At 43.9% G+C, this 20,922-nt stretch overlaps 1 protein-coding gene across 1 annotated transcript in view; it reads right to left on the reverse strand.

Moving 5' to 3' along the window:
* TRPM6 (transient receptor potential cation channel subfamily M member 6) overlaps nt 1–20,922 on the reverse strand; it is a 111,089-nt gene that overhangs the window by 87,063 nt on the left and 3,104 nt on the right. Inside the window, exons 3-5 of the mRNA XM_065405909.1 lie at nt 12,590–12,770; nt 3,595–3,808; nt 1,398–1,522 (exon numbers count right to left, since the gene is read on the reverse strand). Of these exons, the coding sequence (XP_065261981.1) occupies nt 1,398–1,522; nt 3,595–3,808; nt 12,590–12,770 (520 nt within the window). The remainder of the gene's footprint in view (nt 1–1,397; nt 1,523–3,594; nt 3,809–12,589; nt 12,771–20,922) is intronic.

Genomic DNA, 20,922 nt, shown 5'->3' on the forward strand with positions numbered 1-20,922 from the left:
ATTAATTCGGTGGTGTGCATCCAAGCTACCGTAGTAGCATCGATTTCCAGAGCGTTGCATTGTGGGTAGCCAATAACATCTAATTGCCAATAACATCGAATTGCGGCCACACTAACCTTAATTCGGATTAACAATACCAATTTTGACGCTACTCCTCTCGTCGAGGAGGAGTACAGAAATCGAATTAAAGGGCTCTTTAATTCGAATTAAATGGCTTCGTTGTGTGGACGGGTCAAGCGTTAATTCGAATTAAAGCAGCTAAATCCGAATTAAAGTCGTAGTGTAGACCAGGCCCAAGTGATAGAGATTTAAACTAAGGGACACGGGTTCAAACCCTGCTGTCCCCTATCTGAGACGTTTTTATGGACATCCACATATAACAGATTTTTTTTTAGAGTTTTGTTTTCAAAAAGAACTGGTTTATTTAAGTCACACAATGGGAAAATATCCTGTAACACATATTTGTAATTAAGGACTACTACAATTTGACGGCTGCTACTCTGACACCAAAATACAGGTGTTTTATATTTCAGCCATTGGCATCTCCCCCTCTTCTCTCTTTGACCCTAGGGGCCAACCCAGTGAGGTACACCAACCCTATATTAAAAAACAAACAAACTAGGAAATGAACACAAACTTCTCTTAGTGATAGTTAAGTGATACCTTGCACTCTAGCACAAAATCTTAATGGTAACCTCAGCAATGTTAAGGCATTATTATTATTATTATCATCATCATCATCATCATCCCCACCACCACAACACTTAGGAGGCCTAATCATGCTCTAAAGTGCACGTTTGATGACGTTGGCATACATTTTTTTTTGTATCTGTTGGAAATGGAAGTGAAAGCCTTATGGAGTGCAGGAGTGAGTTATCAACAGTGTTGCAGACAATATGAAAGCAACAAGAAATGCAGGAGAATTTCCCCTTGTTATTTCCATACTTTTTAGGTTTTGAGTTGGTGGGGCATTCCAAGTCATCCTTAACTGTCATTAAACAAAGTTTTTATGGGTTTAATATTATTAGCACTGGTTGGGAATTTGCTATCAATATTTTTTTAAGGCGAAAATGTAGTTTTTACAAAACTGAAATTTTCCACAGAAAAAAAAGTCAATTTTTCCTAATTTTTTCAATTTTGACATTTGAAAAAATTGAAACAAACATTTCATTTCAGGTCTACACATGACTGAGCTACTGTAGTGCCTTATCAGCGCTTGTAATGTTGTGCTTTATGCCTTTATTCCCCCCATGGGCTGGACTACATCTTCCATGATGCATGGCAGTTTCCCATCTGGCCACCAAAAATTAAGATACATTACAGTGGAAACCAACAAGTGGATAAGAAAGCTGACAGACTCTTGTACAACTGACTGAACGAAAAGTTAATTAACTCACATCTTTTCCAATCAGGTCCCTCTGATTCTCAATGATACCCCAAGGAGGGATTCCAATGGCACAAATCTTTCTCAAATATTGAGAGGCATGCGCTTTCAATGCGTCCCCCACATGCCTGGACACTCCTAAACAGATAATCATCATCATCATTCTTCTACATTTAGATTCCTGCTACACAACTGTGATCAACACTTCCAAAGTTGTTTCCATCATCTATTTTACTCTGTAGTTATTTAAATGCAAGTATAATTATACACTCTATTGATACACTTCATATGGATTATAGGAATAGTGAGGTTTAATTGATTGAGACAATAATATAGTGCCCCATTCTTCCAAACTTGCTCATGCTTAACATTATGTGTGTGTAACCAATGGGACTATTCCCATGCATAATGTTAAGCACAAGTGTTTTCAGAAATAAGGCCAAAATGGAGATCTTCTTTAGGATTTACTTTTAAAAGTATTGAATCTAATTTTTATTTTTAACCATTTAAATAACTTTAAATGGATATCAAAGTTGATGTGCCCCAATTTTGAGAATCTTTTTTCAAAAATTAACTTATTATTTTTGGATAATTTTCACCCAGAAGAAACTTGTTATTTTATAAAAGTCCTACATAATAAATCAGCAGCCTCATACTCAGGAGAAGATCTACACTTAACAAAATAACTTGAGTAAAAAACAAAAAGAAATTGTTAAGGAAACATTTCACTTTCAAATTACCAAGCGGTTATTACAACTAACAGCAATTAAAAATGATTTTATTATTATAAAAAAATACCTGGACTGTGACCTTTTCTGATTTTTGAATTATAGAATAACTAAGAGAACTAATGCATCTTTCTTTCTCTTGTCTATTATCCCCTTCCAACCTCTTCTAATACACACTGAAACAGCAATTTCAAAACTCAGGCCACAGTATGATGAATGCCAGCCAGTGATTCAAGGCCTGATCCTGATCAATGGTGAGCACTCACACTTAGAACTGGAAAATTGCTATAAAAAAGGTATGAGTATAAAAACATCACCAATTCACTTTGTTAGTATTCCCGACCTGCCTTTGGTTTATTCCAAACAGGGATTTAATGTGGTTTAAGTAATCCACTTCAAATTTACATCTTTAGTTAATCTGGATTAATTTGCCTGAATGTCCATGTGCAGACAAGCCCTTACTCAAAAGGCATGACCCTCAACTGGTGTAAATCAGCATTGCTACACTGATTTTCAGGGAGCTATACTGATTTACACTAGCTGAAGATCTGGCCCATTGTGAATAGTTTGCAAACAACTCATTGTAAGCACACAGATTTCAGACAAAGTGTTTCAACAATTTTGAACAAGCTAATCTGTTTTTAAAAAAAAGTCTGTTTGCAGAGCATTTACAGATAACAGAAAAATGATTAAATTCATCTAATAATGTATAGGTTATGAACAGTTGCTCTGCCATACTCCCATTAAAGGTCTCAAGACCAAGAATTCAGTGATATGGAAAAGTCCCTCCCATAGATTTTATAAACTAACTGTTATTGCCATTTCCATTACAGGATATTGCACAATAGCAGAGTAGTATAGGTCATTTGTGAGCTTCCCTTAGATCCAAATCTTCCTTGATGCATCAAAATCAGCACGTTCCCTATGTGAGATGACTACAACTAAAGAGGAATGTAAAGAGTGACTCTTTAGGGAGTTTCAGTGCATTCACAGGTTAGTTAACAGAGCACCATCATTTAAAATGCTCATAATTATAAAACTGAATGAAATCTAAATAAATGAAATTTTGTTTAAAACAAACACTTGACCAAAATAGCTAGCAGTCGATACAGTATTAGGGCTCTAACCATTTTACTAAAGTAGATCAAAATCTATTCTAAGGCAAGCACTCCAGCCAGCTCCAACCGGTCTGCAGTTTGCTTCTTATTTCATGCATAACATGATCAGGTCTTTTTTCACAGAAAGTATTAAGAATACTGGTCAAAACTGGAGCAGCCTGATGACACACCCGTGTCTACTATGCCCTCAAAATATCTGTTTTCTTTTATTTTTATTTCCAAATTATAGTTTCTTATTTTGTGTTATAAGTACCCCCAAATTACTGCATTACATCAATACATTGTATCATCCCTCAAGCCTGTACATATGAGAAAAACGAAGAGCAAGTATTAGATGAAGAGGCAGATAGATAAAAAGAATTACCACTGTTGATGCCTTCTGTTATTATCCATGCTCCTGTAGTCTCAGCAGCTTTGACCAACCCTTTGCTGAAAACCTGTTTGACCTTAGATGGAAGCTTGAAGTTCTGGATGCCTCCATGAACAGAGATCACTAGCTTTGGCAGCTCCATCTGCCATTCTTTCACCATCAGATGTAATAGCTGGTCCAGTTTGGTGTCATAAGAGGTTCTAATATACTGGAAGAAATACACTCGTGTATATTGCATGTTTCTTAAATAACCAAAACTAGACATGGTGGAACCTTAGAAAGTTCTCATTTCTAAAATCTTCAAGACCGTGTTGTGAAAATTCTAATGTTTCACAAACAAAGGGACTTTAAAAAATGAGACCTCCTGGGAATAGCATAAAAGTCCACGTCATTGAGACATACATATAGCCATGTAAATCTCCCGAGTTTGCAAGGTCTTTGTCTCTTCTTGTTTTTTTACAAAAATATTTTACTATTTGAGTTTCTAGCTCTGAGTTGGAGTGATGGTCTTCCTGCCCTAAACAGGGAAAATTCCCTTTGTGGGGTTGTATGTATGGCCCACCTAGAGGAAACAACACATCTGTGATTTGCCAGGCTGCAGTTTGTGAGGGTGAGCCGGGGAACCCAGCACTGATGATTATCCCATGTGAGGGTGAACAGAGGAACTAGGTGTTGACGAATATCCCATGTGCTGCACTCCATGAAGGTGAGCAGAGGAACGAAGTGCTGAGAAATGTCTACCTGTTATACTCTGCAGATTTAGGCAGCTTAAGGAAACACATTTCACTGTCACTTTGTGCTTCTCAGAGCACAGCCTACAGAAATCCCCCAAGTCAGGATCTTCAGAAGATGAAGGGGATCGAGGGGCTATTTTTGTGTGTGTGCTTTATGTTGGGGTGACTCTCAAATGCAGAGTGATATTTCATATTGACAGTCCTGTGAAGAGGGACTGTGTGGTTACTTTTTGAAGAGCTTTCTTACCCTGAGATAGAGGGGGTTCAGGTGCGAGGTTTGTGCTGGACTGGGTCCCGAGGGGGCTTCTCTGGGTCCCATGCTTTGTTCAAGGGAAATTCTTAGATGTGGCCTTGAGATAAGCTGACCCCACCCCAGGAGCACACCAGGCTTCAGTCCTGGAGGTTCAAAGTGAGTCCTTGGGCCACTTGCTACACTAGGAGACAGAGCTGGGCTGACACTGTTGGCCAGGAGTAGTTCTGGGCTACTGCAGGGCTGGCCAAGCTGTAGAATGGAGGGAGGGGTTGGGGTGAGGGCCCCTTACCAGGCTCTCCTTGCTCTGGAACACTATTGGTAGCCCCCTGCCACTGCAGCGGTGTGAGTGAGGGGCTGGGCAGCTGTTCCACAGCCAACAGTTGTGGCTAGCATGGGCTCCAGCAGCTCAGCAGGAAGCTTCCCTGGCCCTTTGGTACAGTACTTCAATCTTCACTCCTCAGGGATGGAGGGATGGGGTAAGAGGAAGAGAGTTGCTGATTGGAGGGCTGGTGTCCCTGTCTGTGCCAGACCCAGGGGATTTTGCTGCTGAGGTGCTGCCACTGCTTCTTAGGAGTACTCCTGCTTGGAGACAGAGGTTGCAGGAAACCCTGCCAAAACCCTGCCACAACCTGAGCACTTGAGAGAGGCCTGGGCCTCCACGAAAGAGGCACAGATCTCCATGCAGGCACTTAATCAGCAGGGAGGTGCGCGTAGGGTGACCAGATCACCCAGGTCAAATATAGGGATGCGGGGGGGGCAGAGCAAAAAAAAAAAAAAAACAGCGGCAGAGCAAAAAACAACAACCCCCCTCCCCCCCTTCCTCCTCCCTCCGCAAGCACTGGAGGGAGGCCCGGGAGACGCAGGGGAAGCGCGGGGCCAGGGTGAGTGAGAGTCCGGCCTGGCCCCGAGCAGGCAGGACTCAGTCGGGCGGTAGGGAGAGTAGGGGGGTGGCCCGCGTGGCCAGGCGGCGTCTGTTCTCCCCACCTGGGCAGTGGGACTCGGGAGCAGCCGCTGCTGCAGCTCCCACTGCCGCGGGGGGAGGAAGCGGCCGCTGGCCAAGCTCGGCGGCTGCGGCTCTGGCGCCCGGGCCCGAACCCGGGCCTGTTGCGGGGACCCAGCAGCGCGCACGCTGCGCCCAGCCCCTGGCCAGTCGCGTCTGGGCTGGCTGCCCAGCTGGTGCAATCCCGCGGGCGGCCCCGGAGTGGGGCCAGCAGGCCCCAGCCCCCCTGTCCCGCTCGGGTCCTGCTGATAAAGGCAGATCCTGATGGTCTGGAGATTTTAAAGCTTTTTTTTTTTCTTTAAATTTGCTCTGCAGTAGGAGAAGAGCTGGTCTGCCTGCCTGCAACTGGAGAGGAAGATGAAATCTAGCAGTTTCTCAGAGGTGGAACTACCCTCCCCTGCCTCTGATTGACAGGTTTGATCTGCCTATGTAGAGCAGAGAAACAGTCATGGATCTGTGGACCCCACTGTGAATAAGAACCAGCCTGTTTTGATCACAGTGTACAGTCTGGGCACGTGTGTAATTCTATTGGCAAGTTAATGATAGAAAGGTAAGGTAGGTATCATTTGGTTAGTAAAAATCTACAGTCATAATTTCAATGCTGTCACCCTCGGTGGCATGGCAGGGGGAGGATTTGCTGTCCTCCCAGCTCCAGGTCCTACAATTGGTGGAAAATTTATAGCACAATGTCCTTGGAAATGGGTCAAGTTGGGTGTTTTGAAAGCCCTTTCTCCCACGACCACCATGGTACCAACCATGACAAACCTAGAACAATTATGTAGATATATAGTCCAGAAAATATTTGTAAAAGACACCCACGCAAATGACATTGTGTATCACCTCGAGTGCTACACTAAGGGTATGTCTACACTACGAGAGTACTTCGATTTTAGTTAATTCGACTATGTGGAATCGATATTACAAAGTCGAACGTGTGTGTCCACACTACGGACAGTAATTCGACTTTGTGAGACTTTGTGAGTCCACACTAACTGGGCAAGCGTCGACATTGGAAGCGGTGCACTGTGGGCAGCTATCCCACAGTTCCCGCAGTCCCCGCTGCCCATTGGAATTCTGGGTCGAGCCCCAAATGCCTACTGGGTAAAAAAATGTGTCGATGGTGCTTTTGGGTGCCTGTCGTCATCCGTCCGTCACTCCCGCCCTCCCTCCCTCCCTGAAAGCGCCGGCGGGAAATCAGTTCGCGCACTTTTCTGATTACTGACAGCGCGGACGCCACAGCAGTGCGAGCATGGATCCCGCTGCGACCATCGCTGCAGTTGTGGCAGTTCTCAACGCCTCGCAGCTTCTCATCCACCTTTACCAGAGGCAGCTGCAGATAAATCAGGAGAGGAGGCTACGGCACCACCGTGACGACATGAAGTCGGACACTAGCTCCGACCTCTCAGAAAACATGAGACCCAGCGCCCAGGACATCTCGGTGTCACTGGGTCTTGTGGATACTGTGGAACGGCGATTCTGGGCCCTGGAAACAAGCACGGACTGGTGGGACCGCATAGTGCTGCAGGTCTGGGATGAATCCCAGTGGCTGCGAAACTTTCGCATGCGGAAGGGGACTTTCCTCGAACTGTGTGAGTTGCTGTCCCCTGCCCTGAAGCGAAAGGACACCCGGATGCGAGCAGCCCTGACTGTCCAGAAGCGAGTGGCCATAGCCCTCTGGAAGCTTGCAACGCCAGACAGCTACCGGTCAGTCGCGAACCACTTTGGTGTGGGCAAGTCTACCGTGGGGGTTGCTGTCATGCAAGTAGCCAAGGCAATCGTCAAGGTACTGCTATCAAAGGTAGTGACCCTGGGAAACGTGGAGCTCATCATAGATGGCTTTGCCGAGATGGGATTCCCAAACTGCGGTGGGGCTATAGATGGGACTCACATCCCTATCCTGGGACCGGACCACCAGGCCAGCCAGTACATTAACAGAAAGGGCTACTTTTCTATGGTGCTGCAAGCACTGGTGGACCACAGGGGACGTTTTACGAACATCAACGTCGGATGGCCGGGCAAGGTTCATGACGCTCGTGTTTTCGGGAACTCTGGTCTGTTTAGACGGCTGCAGGAAGGTCTTTACTTCCCGGACCACAAAGTAACTGTTGGGGATGTGGAGATGCCTACAGTCATCCTCAGGGACCCTGCATACCCGCTAATGCCCTGGCTCATGAAGCCCTACACTGGCGCACTGGACTCAGGGAAAGAACTCTTCAACTACCGGCTCAGCAAGTGCAGAATGGTGGTGGAGTGTGCTTTTGGCCGTCTCAAGGGGAGATGGAGAAGCTTACTCACTCACTGTGATCTCAGCGAGACCAATATCCCCATTGTGATAGCTGCTTGCTGTGTGCTCCACAATCTGTGTGAGAGCAAGGGGGAGACCTTTATGGCGGGGTGGGAGGTTGAGGCAAATAGCCTGGCTTCTGATTACGCCCAGCAAGACAGCCGGGCGATTAGAAGATCCCAGCGGGACGCGCTGTGCATCAGGGAGGCTTTGAAAGCCAGGTTCCTGACTGAGCAGGGTCTCCAGTGACGGTTTACTTTGTGGACACAGATGCTGAACCTGCCCCCGTTTCTTTACCCAGTTACTGTTGACTATCCTTCCAAGTTACATACCCCCTTCACCACCTTCCCAACAAATAAAATTTGTTCCGTTTTGTTAATGAGCAAGGTTCTCTTTCTTACTGTTTTCGTGGGAATGTTTTAAACCGGGGACGCAGACTGTGGCGGGGGGCGGGTTTAGTGTTCTGATGCAAATGATGCTTCTAAACTCCGGGAATGACAGGCTCCGCAGTGCTGGATTGGTTGTTTCAACGCAGCCTGCCAGCAGTCCTGGGCGGGACTGCGTGTATGTGTCGGCCAAGTGACTTTCTGGCAGGGGGCGGAGGGTAACAGACCCCCTGCTGCGTGGCTCTGTGATCCAGGATAAGGACCGCGGCATAAGATCTCTAACTGCCCTCCCCCGCCACAAAGTCACAGATCAACCCCCTCGCACCCCAGAACATGAAAACCGCCTCCCAGACTGACCAGGGCAACTGGTGACTGCACTGTGTATGTGTCCTGATGCTGGACCTGCCCCCGCCTCTGTAGCCTGCTAAAGGTGACTGTCCTGTCCAAGTAACAAACCCCTTCCCCCCCCTTCAGACAGAATCCCCTCTAAAAGACACTCTCGGAAACAGTACTTAACAGAAACAGATGTTTTATTATGAACCGCACATGAAAAGGGGAGGGAGGAAACGTGGACGTGGGCTTGTGTGAGATGGGTAGGAAAGGACTTTTCAAACTTTGTGGAACGAGAGCCTTACATTGCTGCAGCAGTGTGCAGGGGCTGACTGAAAGTTTTAACGGCCCTTGCCGCCCCTCCTTCTTTGGACTTTTGGTGAGGGGGGTGTGGGACTTGGGGGCGGGGGAGGGCGGTTAGAGATAGACAGCAGCAGGGCTCTGTCCTCCTGCCTCCGGTCTTGCAGAACATCCACTAGGCGCCGGAGCGTCTCCGTTTGCTCCCTCATTAGTCCAAGCAGGGTTTGAGTAGCCTGCTGGTCCTCCTGGCGCCACCTCTCCTCCCGTTCCATGACTGCTCTGTGCATTTGTGACAAGTTCTCCCTCCACTGTGTCGTCTGGGCTGCCTGCTCTCGTGAGCAGTCCATAAGTTCATAAAACATGTCCTCACGCGTCTTCCTCTTCCTTCTCCTAATCTGCGCTAGCCTCTGGGAGTGTGATGCCAGGCTGGGTTGGGAGACAGTCGCAGATGTGTCTGTGGGAATGGGAAAAAGGGAGTGAATTCCTGAGACAGATAAATGAAGTTTCTAACAAAGAACATAGTCTTTCTCTGTGAACAACACCATGCACTGCACCTTTCACATGCGCACTCAGGACAAGGTTGAATTTTCGGCCCTCGCCTTCAGTGCCTGGGGTCTTGCAGTTGCGATCATAGAAGCGTGGCAGGACACCTCTACTTTTGTTGCAGGAAAACATGGTAAGCCGTAGACTTGTGGCAGCTTAAAAATGTAATAGTAGCACTGGGCTCCTTTCGCACTGAAAGCAAGGCCACTCTCTGCTGGCAGCAATCAGGGAAGCATGAGCTCTGCCCCGTCCCACCACCTCGCGGCTGTCCCCGGGAAATATCCCTGTATGCTGCCCCTCTGCCGCCTCCACCGCGTGGCTGTAAAGCAGTTCCAATACTAACATTCCCCTCCCTAATTTAAAGCAGGGCGTCATGTGTGATATAACTCTGATGAGGATCTCGGAGAGCGAGAGGGGACGGATGCTTCGGGAGAGCATGCAGAGGCCAGGGCCGTATGCCGCCATGCTGTGCCGTGCCATGATCCCGGACTACTTAATGGACTCATGGTGTGGGAACGTGTGTTACCACGGTGGACCGAACGAGATCGCCCTGCCACGGAACCTGATGCGCATGCTTGAGCGGTACCTCCAGGAGAGCTATGCTGAGCTATCCCAGGAGGACTCTCTGTCAATTCCCGGGCACATTGACCGTCTTTTTGTTTAACTGCAGTAGAAGGGACTACAGAGTGGAGCGTCCTGTGGTGGCCTAATCATGAATATCCGGACATTATTTGATTTTTTATACATAGTTAGGACTAAATAGTTGACTAAGCCAAAGAAATCATGAACACCAAATTGCTGATATAGTTAATATTCCTGTTTTGTTATAAATAAAAGTTTCTATGTTTAAATGAGTGAATGAAAAGCCCATTCTTAACAATATAAATATTCCAGTTATGTTAAAATTAAATGTTTAGATGTTTAAAGCACTCACTGCTTGATCCTTCCCCTGATTCGGTGTCCGGGGTAACGGCTGTGGACGGTTGGTAGGGGATCTCGGTAAGGGTGATGAAGAGCTCCTGGCTGTCGGGGAAATCAGCGGTGCAAGCACTGTCGACTGCCTCGTCCTCCTCATCTCCTTCCTCATCTTCCCCGTCCGCTAACATTTCTGACGAGGAACCGGCCGTGGACAATATCCCATCCTCAGAGTCCACGGTCACTGGTGGGGTAGTGGTGGCGGCCGCACCTAGGATGGAATGCAGTGCCTCGTAGAAACGTGATGTGTGGGGCTGGGATCCGGAGCGTCGGTTTGCCTCTTTGGTTTTTTGGTAGCCTTGTCTCAGCTCCTTGATTTTCACGCGGCACTGCATTGCATCCCGGCTGTATCCTCTCTCTGCCATGGCTTTAGAGATCTTCTCGTAGATCTTTGCATTCCTTCTTTTGGAGCGCAGCTCTGAAAGCACGGACTCATCGCCCCACACAGCGATGAGATCCAAGACTTCCCGATCAGTCCATGCTGGGGCCCTCTTTCTATTAGATTGCACGGCCATCTCTGCTGGAGAGCTCTGCATCGTTGCCAGTGCTGCTGAGCTCTCCACGCTGTCCAAACAGAAAATGAGATTCAAACTGGCCAGACAGGAAAAGGAATTCAAATTTTCCCGGGGCTTTTCCTGTGTGGCTGGTCAGAGCATCCGAGCTCGAACTGCTGTCCAGAGCGTCAACAGAGTGGTGCACTGTGGGATAGCTCCCGGAGCTATTACCGTCGATTTCCACCCACACCTAGCCTAATTCGATATCGTTTTCGAGGAGTACAGAAGTCGAATTTAAGAGAGCTCTATGTCGAACTAAATAGCTTCGTGGTGTGGACGGGTGCACGGTTAATTCGATGTAACGGCGCTAAATTCGATATAAACTCCTAGTGTAGACCAGGCCTAAGAATGTATGTAACATGTTGCATCAAAAGGTAAAAGCAACAGAAACAAATACTGATTTTACCAATGCAAATTGTGTGGCTCAGCCAAATTCATAAATTGCATAAATTTTATCAGAAGGCATTTGATTCAACCTCCAAAGACACTCTCCTCGCTCTGAAAGTGCTTGGAATGGCTGAGACAGTCACTGATGAGGTCATAAATGCACTGGAATCATTCATATGTCAAGTTTACCATTTGAAGACCAACATTACAACACTTGCAAAGTTACATTAGTGGTTGTTTTCCAAGAAGCAGACAAATGGCCAACAAGGGGTACATTTCTACCTGCTATCAAGAAGGCAAATTATCAAGAAGTGGAATGGCTCCAGGATGACTGAATGCATCTAAAACTACCCTCCCCTATAGGGCATGGGTATGTCTTGGAGGATGGACTGATCCCCCCTGTCTTGTGTGAAATACCATGTTCTCCCAAATCAATTCTTCAGCAAATGAAATGCTTGTGTGCAAAGCTCAGATGCTCATTTCCCTGAAAACATTTGACCAACAGCCTGCCCTGTAGGGAAATGTGTGAATGTGGCCCAGACAAGGATCAGTGTGACAATGTGGCTAGGAGTGGTGCCCTAGATGGAGAAGATATGACTTTGATGAATAAATGTTTTGAATCCTACTTCTCAAGGCTAACTTTCCTAGGATTACCAAAGATCAATGTCTTTCTCTGTGTAATCACTGCATCCCTGTGTTATGATATAATTTAAAAAACATTGATTTTTAAACTTCTCAAATACATATTTGTCCTAGGTTTGTCGTATTTGGTATTGTGTTCATGGGAAAAAGGACTTTCGAATGATACCCAACTTGACCCATGTCAGATGACACTGTATTATCAAAATTTCCTCCAGCCAGAGGATCCGGGGCTGAGAGCCTGGACGTCAGCGAGTTTCCCATGCCATGCCGCAGATGGTGACACCATTAAAATGATAATTCTGTGGCTTTTTACAAATCAAATGACACCTCCCCCTTATCTCTCTATCATTAACTTGTCCACAGAATGAGATTTTACTACATTCTGTTCCCAGACTAATAGTGTAACATGAAGGCACTATATGCATGCTTTTACTGGGCCGCTTTGAACTTGGTCTGTTTTCTTGTTTCAACCAAACAGTTTGAGGTTCACCCAGTGCTAATTTTAACTTGTCCAGTTTCTTTATCATTAGAATAGTAAAAAGAGAAGTCATGTTAATCCAGCATTGTTAAAATCAAATAAAGTTGCAGTTTACAGGCAAACCTTGGCATGGTAAGTGTGATCTCCGTCTTGGAAATTGATCGTTCCAAATGAGTCAGTAGGACTTGTATGTGTATGCTTCTGGACAGACCATTCTTCATTCTCCCTCTCTCTGGTAGGCTGGTAGACAGGAGAACTATAATCTATCCCAGGATGGTCTCCAATCAGCCGTCCACAGCAACATCTCAAATTAAAAATAAAATCATGCATTACATAGCTTATCTCAAATACCACTTGTTAAATCTGCAAAGATGTCATCACACTACATAGCAATCTGCCATCAAAACAATTAATAAGGACAAAAAGACATGGGATAAAAATCAACCAAAACACCTTGATTCCTATACTGAAAAATTGTAGTCTCTGGGTCTTGTCTCTTTCTTACACTTTGCAAATGCTTGTACAGCTTGCCACATCCATAAGCTATTAATGAATTAAACTGAAAGTTGAATTTCAGGCTAACCATGCGCAGCCTTGTGGATGCCTATGTTAAGATAAATACTGGGATTCTAAAATGGATTATGATGATGATGATGAATTTATTTGTATTGTGGTTGCACCTAGGAGTTCCAGTCATGGACTAGTAGGACATCACAAGGACAGGGCTGCCCTTTAACTGGATAGAGATTAAGAAGAATCTTTATGCTATTTTATCTCTTGACTACTACTTAACTGAATGTAATAAAGTACGTCCACTGAAGTAGAATGTTAATGAGACATTAGCAGAATTGCATTTAGCATAGAAAACCCACAGCAGAAGACACTACTATTCAACAAGTTCCTAGTCTTGCTTTCTAGCTTAGTTTATTAATACACCTGGCATCTTCTCTGGGAACATTTCAGGTTTTAAAATATTCTTGTGATATTCTAAAATCTGCCATGCCCTTAGGTTTAGCAATGTTCTCCCTCTAATCCCGTCTATTTCTATAGGGAAAATCTGGCCAGTCTACCAGCATTAAAAGATAGGAGTATTTTTAGTGTCCTAAAAATCATGGATGAGCAAATCAATCAGTTAAGAGGACAAACTATTCTGAATTCCAATCCTTTCCCCGAATCAACCCAAAATTTTAAAGATTCAGATTGCTTTCATAAATCTGCACCCAGCAAGCTCCCACCATGTCCCTCAATTTTTGCCATCCAGCCAAAAACCTTCCCCAAACCTTTCCTTCTCTGTAGTACCTCAGCAGCTCACAAAATATTTGCACTTAATGAATTCTTGAGCACCTCTGAAACAACAGACCATGTACAATTTAAATCAATAGTTGATCCAAGGTCCACAGTAAAGACCAGACATGCAAAACCCCACAATGGGATCAAAGTTAAGAGGTTTATGGAAGTCTTCCAGAGAGACAGGGAATCTTGTGAGTGGAGCCCTGCGCAGATACAAATTTTGTATCTGCATCCAATCCACAAACATGGTATGCGGATATCTGCACATTAGCAGGGCTCTACTTGTGAGGAGCTGAACATGGAAAGTTGGGGATACAGAATTGGGTTCTACTGCAAAAGGGAATGATGGGAGAAGAGAACTGATGGGTTGGAATGGATAGTTCAGACAAAAAGAACAGGAGTACTTGTGGCACCTTAGAGACTAACAAATTTATTGTAGCATAAGCTTTCGTGGGCTATAGCCCACTTCATCGGATGCATGCAGTGGAAAATACAGTAGGAAGATATACATTTACATACAGAGAACATGAAACAATGGGTGTTACCATACACACTATAAGGAGAGTGATCAGTTTAAGGTGAGCTATTATCAGCAGGAGAGAAAAAAAGAACTGTTTGTAGTGGTAATGAAAATGGCCCATTTCCAGCAATTGACAAGATGATGTGAGGAACTGTGGGGGGTGGGGGAGCATGGGGAAATAGTTTTACTTTGTGTAAGTAAAGACAAGTATCTCAATTTTTTACCACTTATCTGAGCCAAAACCCCAAATCTTTTAAGGTTTTTCCAACACTGTTAAAAGCAGATTTAAAAATTATTACAAATGGGAATGGTTTGCTACAGAGAGAAAAATAGCTACAAAAGAGAGGCAAAGACATTAAACAAAGGTGGAAGATAAAAAATAAGTCTAACCAAGTGAAGGAGGAAATAGCAAGAAGAAAAAGAGCAGATAAGAAAATATTTTTAAATGATCACCAACTCTCTTTTGTAAGATTCCAAAAAGAGGGGGGGAAATTACATCAACAATGTTTAAAATAGCAGTGTCGTTCTACACAATAGCAGTGTTGTTCTACACAAAATTTAGGACAATCACCACCTCCTGCAGATCCTGAGAAATCTGAAATGCAGACTTCCTTGTCTCTCTACCACAAAGTTTGAAATAACCATTGCATTTTAAACCTCCCTTTTTAGACTGTGACAGACTGGAGTATCATCTGAGGGAAATCATGTTTGAGATACATAATTAGTAACAGGATATTAATCTTTCCTCACATAATACTCTGATTAAACTAATAATTAAGCTAGGGAAAACAGAGTTGCCACAGAGAGAATGTAAAGCTACCACATCTGAACCCTAATACATTGTATTCAGCACAGCAAGGTCATTGTTTATGAAGGTACTTTTTGGCACCTAGAGACTGCTTAATTATACATGCATTCAAAACTCTTTGATATAAGCAAATAAGCTTAATAAAATTTGAGCTATTCAGTGTCCTACAAATGCAGATTGGAGGATGAGTTTGGAGGAATGAAAACTCACATAGATACTGAAAGTAAACTGGTACACACAATGGAGAATTGAAGAGTTGTAGAAATGTAACTAGCCTCACTATTGCTTGTACAATGATGCTTGATTAAAAGTCAGAAGGTAATGAGGACTCAACCCTTGAAGAACAAAACATAATGAGACTGCTTAGTAAGTGTTCACCTCCAAGACAAACAAGCATTCCACAGTCTGATTCAATATACAACAGTGGAGAGAAGTTTGTGGGGGACAGAGAACTTCTCTGAAACAAGGATGTGCCACACAGACCCTAGGGGTTTGTCTTGATTAGGCAAAGTGGTTCCGTTTCAGTTGGGCTTCGTTAACAAGTGCTAGCTAAACTCAGTTTAAATGTAGCCTTTTTCTGAGTCAGGACAAACCCTGACGTATCAACAGAAAACACAGACCTGTCAGAAAGAGGCCAGGGGCAGACAGACGGGCGGACGAACGCACACATAAATACAAACTCTAAGGTGTAGTGTAATGGGACAATTTTATCCTGCCTAAGGGAGACTTTCATTATTCTTAGAATACTTATGATATATCCTACATAGCTTTGATTGTATTTCTCTTATTTAACTTGCTTTTAAAGATAATTTTGGAATTGTTAACTTATTTTGGTATACGTTCCGAAAGCTAGAGTCAGAGAAAAAGAAAACAAACCCCTGGATCCAGATATGTCAGAATGGGTACACAGAAATACCCGCCTGGGTCACTCAAGTCAAAAGCATAGGCAATGGAAATCTAACCCCTGGCTTATGTCAGCTGCACCATTGGGAAAGCCTAAAGAGCAAAAGGGTGGCAGTCACAGCTGACACATACCTTTTCTCTAGTTTTTTAAAGTTGTGGTGTCACACTGGAACCAAAATCCGTTAGACTCTCATGGAAGTAATTTTTCTATAATACGTTTAGGTAAATTTTTAAACAATCATTGGATCTGATTCACCCAGGTTTTATGTTGGCTTATGCCCTTCCAGAGGCAGATAATCCACCAGGGTATGAAGTTGTAGCAGCACAAACCAGCCACAAATTCAGTTATTGTGAGGATGGAGGCGTTGGAAACTAACACAGTCCAAAAAGTGAGCCATGCTGCCTATTTGGAAAGAGCATGTGGCCAGAGTGTGTGCTGGTTCATCACTTCTCAGTGGCTCCTAAGGACTACCAGCAGGAACTACAATTATTCCCCCAAGGAAGAGGCAGTGATGATATTATTATTAGGTGTATTATTGCCATGCAGTGAAGTGAATTTCCCCTGCAGTCCTGGGGGCTTAGCTCTTAATCACACCGTTCCAGTTTCTCTGAGTCTGGATCATATACTCTTGACTTCTTTGGAAAAGTTGCAGACACATTTTTAAGTTCTAGCAAAAATTTTGTTGCTCATCTTTAAAAGAAAGAAAGAGAAAGGGAGAATCTGGACATACTTCTGTTCTCCTATGGTCCTGAAAAGCCCTTATGGGCTCCAGTATATATGTATAGTGGGACTCACATTAACATACCCTTATGTCATTACTGCTTCAGGCATCATACTGAATAACACAGAGCAAACAGCAATCCCAGTTAAACAATCCAATCCAATAGCCAAGGCCTGTATGAGCCAGCTATTGAAAGCACTTACAATGGTTAAGCAGGCATATGCAGGAAATGAAATCATAGCACTTAGAAGTGATCCGGTTCACCAAAGCTTGACTGTGTTTTGCAAAGGCAATTTCAGCACACACAATAAACCACTATCAAAATATCAGCATACACTGACCATCTTATGCATTACAGAACTATGCCAGCAGCTATTCCTATAGCTGCAGGTGCTAGAAAACTCAGCCTACCCTATGGAGAGGGTGATTCATCATCTGACACTATAAGTTATTCCAGTGGACCTGAAGCTGAAGCTCATAGGTCCAGTGAAAGCTGAGCAGTTTACAACAATCATACCTTATATTAAGGGTATATTTATAAACAGTTTAAAAATGGTTGATAGATGTTATAAGTTAGTATTGGGTACAGACTGTTATACGCACTTCCCTGGATGTTATAGATGGTTATACGCAACCTCCTGGACTCTATAACAATTGACTAACCATATATTCAAACATCCATTATGCAGTTATTTACCCTATGCAAACGTGCACTTAAAAGAAAGTGTTATAACAATAATAATGTATTTCAAAGGAGCTGCTTTGTCTTATTTAGGCTGATAGCTCAAGCTAGCACACAGAAGGAGCAGAACGATAGAAGGATCCAGTTTGGGGAATCCTCCGTTGCAGGAACAAAAGAGTCAAGGAGGAGATTTAAATGATGCGGCAGTAAAGCCCAGTTGTGATAGCTGGGGAAGGTTGAGAGCTCCACAGCAGAGCCAGGGAGTTCGCAAAGTAGGGGCCATGATGTAATGCTGACAGCTAGTATTACATTCCCCACTGTGATAACTTAGTCTCAGTTTCAGAAACTGACTGCAGCGAACACTCAAGTATCGTTGTGACAGAGGCTGTTTCTACAAGGTCACTGCAAAGCTGGGAAATAGTCACTCCTCCTGCAAAATGTGAAAGCCTCAGCAGCAGCACTGAACTTGGAGATCTTCTCTGGAGAAAGAGAGTAAATGAGTGAGGCATCAGACGCAGCCAGATCAGACCGACCTTACCAAGGAGCTTTCCTCATTCTCGTTGCCCTTTTTTAATGATATGCATAGGAAACACTGTCATATAAAGTGCAGTTTACACAGTCTACAACCCTTTGACAATTACAGTGAGAGTCATTGTCAGTAAGGTCATTGCTTCACAAATGTTGCTTGGGTGGGAGCCAATTTCCAGAAAAGGAAATGGCTGCATAACACATGCACTATAAACATAAAAAGTATGTTCCACAGATAATGAGAGCGCTGCAAGTGCCTAGGTTAGACAGACAGAGACACCCTGTGACAGATTAGCATATGCCTGTATGCCTGTTATATCAATCAAACCCCACTCTGTTTTGTAAACACCATTTTAATTGTAAAATTGTGCTGTGCCTTCACTTCTGCACTGCGGCCTCCATCTTGAACTGAAACACCCACAATGTGTTGGGGAAATTCTTGCTTCTAGCAGACTTCTAACAATAGAGAACAATCTTGGCTTTCCATAAATGGAAGCTCCCTAGAACAAGGAACAGGTTGTAGCCCAGGGAAACCAGTTTTCCAAGTCTGAGCTTCGGGGGGGGGGGGTGGGAACTAAGCAATGAATCACTTGAAAAGAGACTTGAAGCCCCTCAGAAGGGTCACCTGATAGAAGGGACGTGAACATCATAAAAGGACAAATTCTGCTCTGAGCTGGGTCTTGCTCTCCAGCTACCCATCGGCTGACAGAAGACAAGACTGGGTAGGTGGAAAGTGGGTGCACAAGAATCCAGGATTCTCTGGAAGGACACTGCCTATGACCAAAAGGGCTCTCGGGAGGGGTTGGGAAACTGAGGCAGGGTCTTGCATGCTGTTATATGTATATATAGCGCTCTGTATATCTATTGTGCTGTAGCTGTGTTTAAAAGTGCCTTTGCAAAGTCTCTGTGTTACTTCCTTTAACTGTCACAAACTCTCTGAAGGGTGAGACAGTAACCCAGAGTACCCACAAGGGTGGAGCTGTGCAGGTGTGCTTAACCTCCTGGGGAAACTTGGGGTCTAGAGCAGCTACTGTCCCATGCCCTGAGAAGGGAAACCAGGAGTTGCAGTTTGTATCTCGTGAGCGCATTTAAGAGCCAGACCTGGAGACAGTTCCTGAATTCTGTTCAGATTAGTAAACTTAAAAGCTCATGAGATCCAAAGGTTTGGATCCAATACAGCAGCCTGGTGAGCATCCAAAGGGGGAAGTCAGTCTGGGTTGTAACAGAGCCATTATAGAGTTGTGTTTGCAAATCAATGCTGCTCAGAAGCATGTGTCAGCCTTTCCAATGTATTTAGTAAAGTTGGTAGAATAATGGACAGAGTCACTTATATATTCACAATTAAACTACTCAGATTTGATTAACAGCTATTTGTGAGGTCATGCCATTCATTATTTGAAAATATTTGTATAACCACTGGCACTCACTAAAATGATTGCAAACCTTGAGACCACATGTCATAAACAACCGAATTTGAAAAGTAATTTGCCCAAACTATAAGGCCAATATTTACAAATATCAAATATAACCAGTGCCATCTGGAATGATTTGTGAATAATGTCTAGACCAAAGTAGGCCTAAATTGGTTGAATTTTTGTCCCAATAAATACAGTTTTAACCAGTTGTAACATTTATGTCTGTATTGAACTTTCCCAGAAAAATTCTTTCAGAATGAAACTTTGTGCATATCTTTCAGCTAAAAACAACAACAACAAAAGCAAAATCCTTTGTTTTGAAAAATGTAGCTGGATACAATTTTTATATTTATAAATGTAAACACTGAAAAGTGCACACTAAAAAAAAAAAAAAAAAAAAATCACAATCATTGGACCCAGTTCTTATTTTTCCCACTTTGTTAGCCATTGGTTTAACATGCAGTAACTCATGCAGTTGTTTTGTTTCAGTTTCCAGATTCAGCAAACATCATAGTGGGAGGACTGGGAAGGAGACTTTCAGTGTAGAACAAGTGCCAAGGAAGGTCAACATTCTGCTCTAACAGCCCGTCATAACTATAAAGGGAAGGGTAACAGCTCTCCTGTGTACAGTACTATAAAATCCCTGCTGGCCAGAGACTCCAAAATCCTTTTGGAGGGTTAAGAAGGTCAGGTAACCTGGCTGACACCTGACCCAAAGGACCAATAAGGGGACAAGATACTTTCAGATCTTGGGGGGGGGGGAAGGCTTTTGTTTGTGCTCTTTGTTTCGGGAGTTGTTCGCTCTTGGGACTGAGAGGGACCAGACATCAATCCAGGTTCTCTACATCTTTCTGAACAAGTCTCTCATATTTCAAACTTGTAAGTAGACAGCCAGGCAAGGCGTGTTAGTTTACCTTTGTTTTCTCAACTTGTAAATGTACCTTTTACTAGAGTGTTTATCTCTGTTTGCTGTACTTTGAACCTGAGGCTAGAGGGGGGTCCTCTGAGCTCTTTAAGTTTGATTACCCTGTAAAGTTATTTTCCATCCTCATTTTACAGAGATGATTTTTACCTTTTTCTTTAATTAAAATCCTTCTTTTTAAGAACCTGATTGATTTTTCCTTGTTTTTAGATCCAAGGGAGTTGGATCTTGATCCACCAGGAGTTGGTGGGAGGAAGGAGGGGGGATGGTTAATTTCTCCTTGTTTTAAGATCCAAGGGGTTTGGATCTGTATTCACCAGGGAATTGGTGAAGAGTCTCTCAAGGCTACCCAGGGAAGGGAATTAGCACATTGGGAGTGGTGGCAGCGGACCAGATCTAAGCTGGTAGTTAAGCTTAGAAGTTTTCATGCAGGCCCCCACATTTGTACCCTAAAGTTCAAAGTGGGGAAGCAGCCTTGACACAGCCTTTACAGTAGCCTCTTAAATGCACACTAATGCGAGCTGTGCCCAGGCACTAATGTTAATTTCAAAGGAGGGATCAAAAATCTGATGATGAACATAAGTAGTATGAATATCAGCTGCCTAAAAAGACCACTGCCCTGTTAAAACACACAAAACAATGTGAAGTCCAGTGTATTCCCCTTTC

Source organism: Emys orbicularis, chromosome 6 (genome assembly GCF_028017835.1).
Source record: "Emys orbicularis isolate rEmyOrb1 chromosome 6, rEmyOrb1.hap1, whole genome shotgun sequence".
Taxonomy (NCBI): Eukaryota; Metazoa; Chordata; order Testudines; family Emydidae; genus Emys; species Emys orbicularis.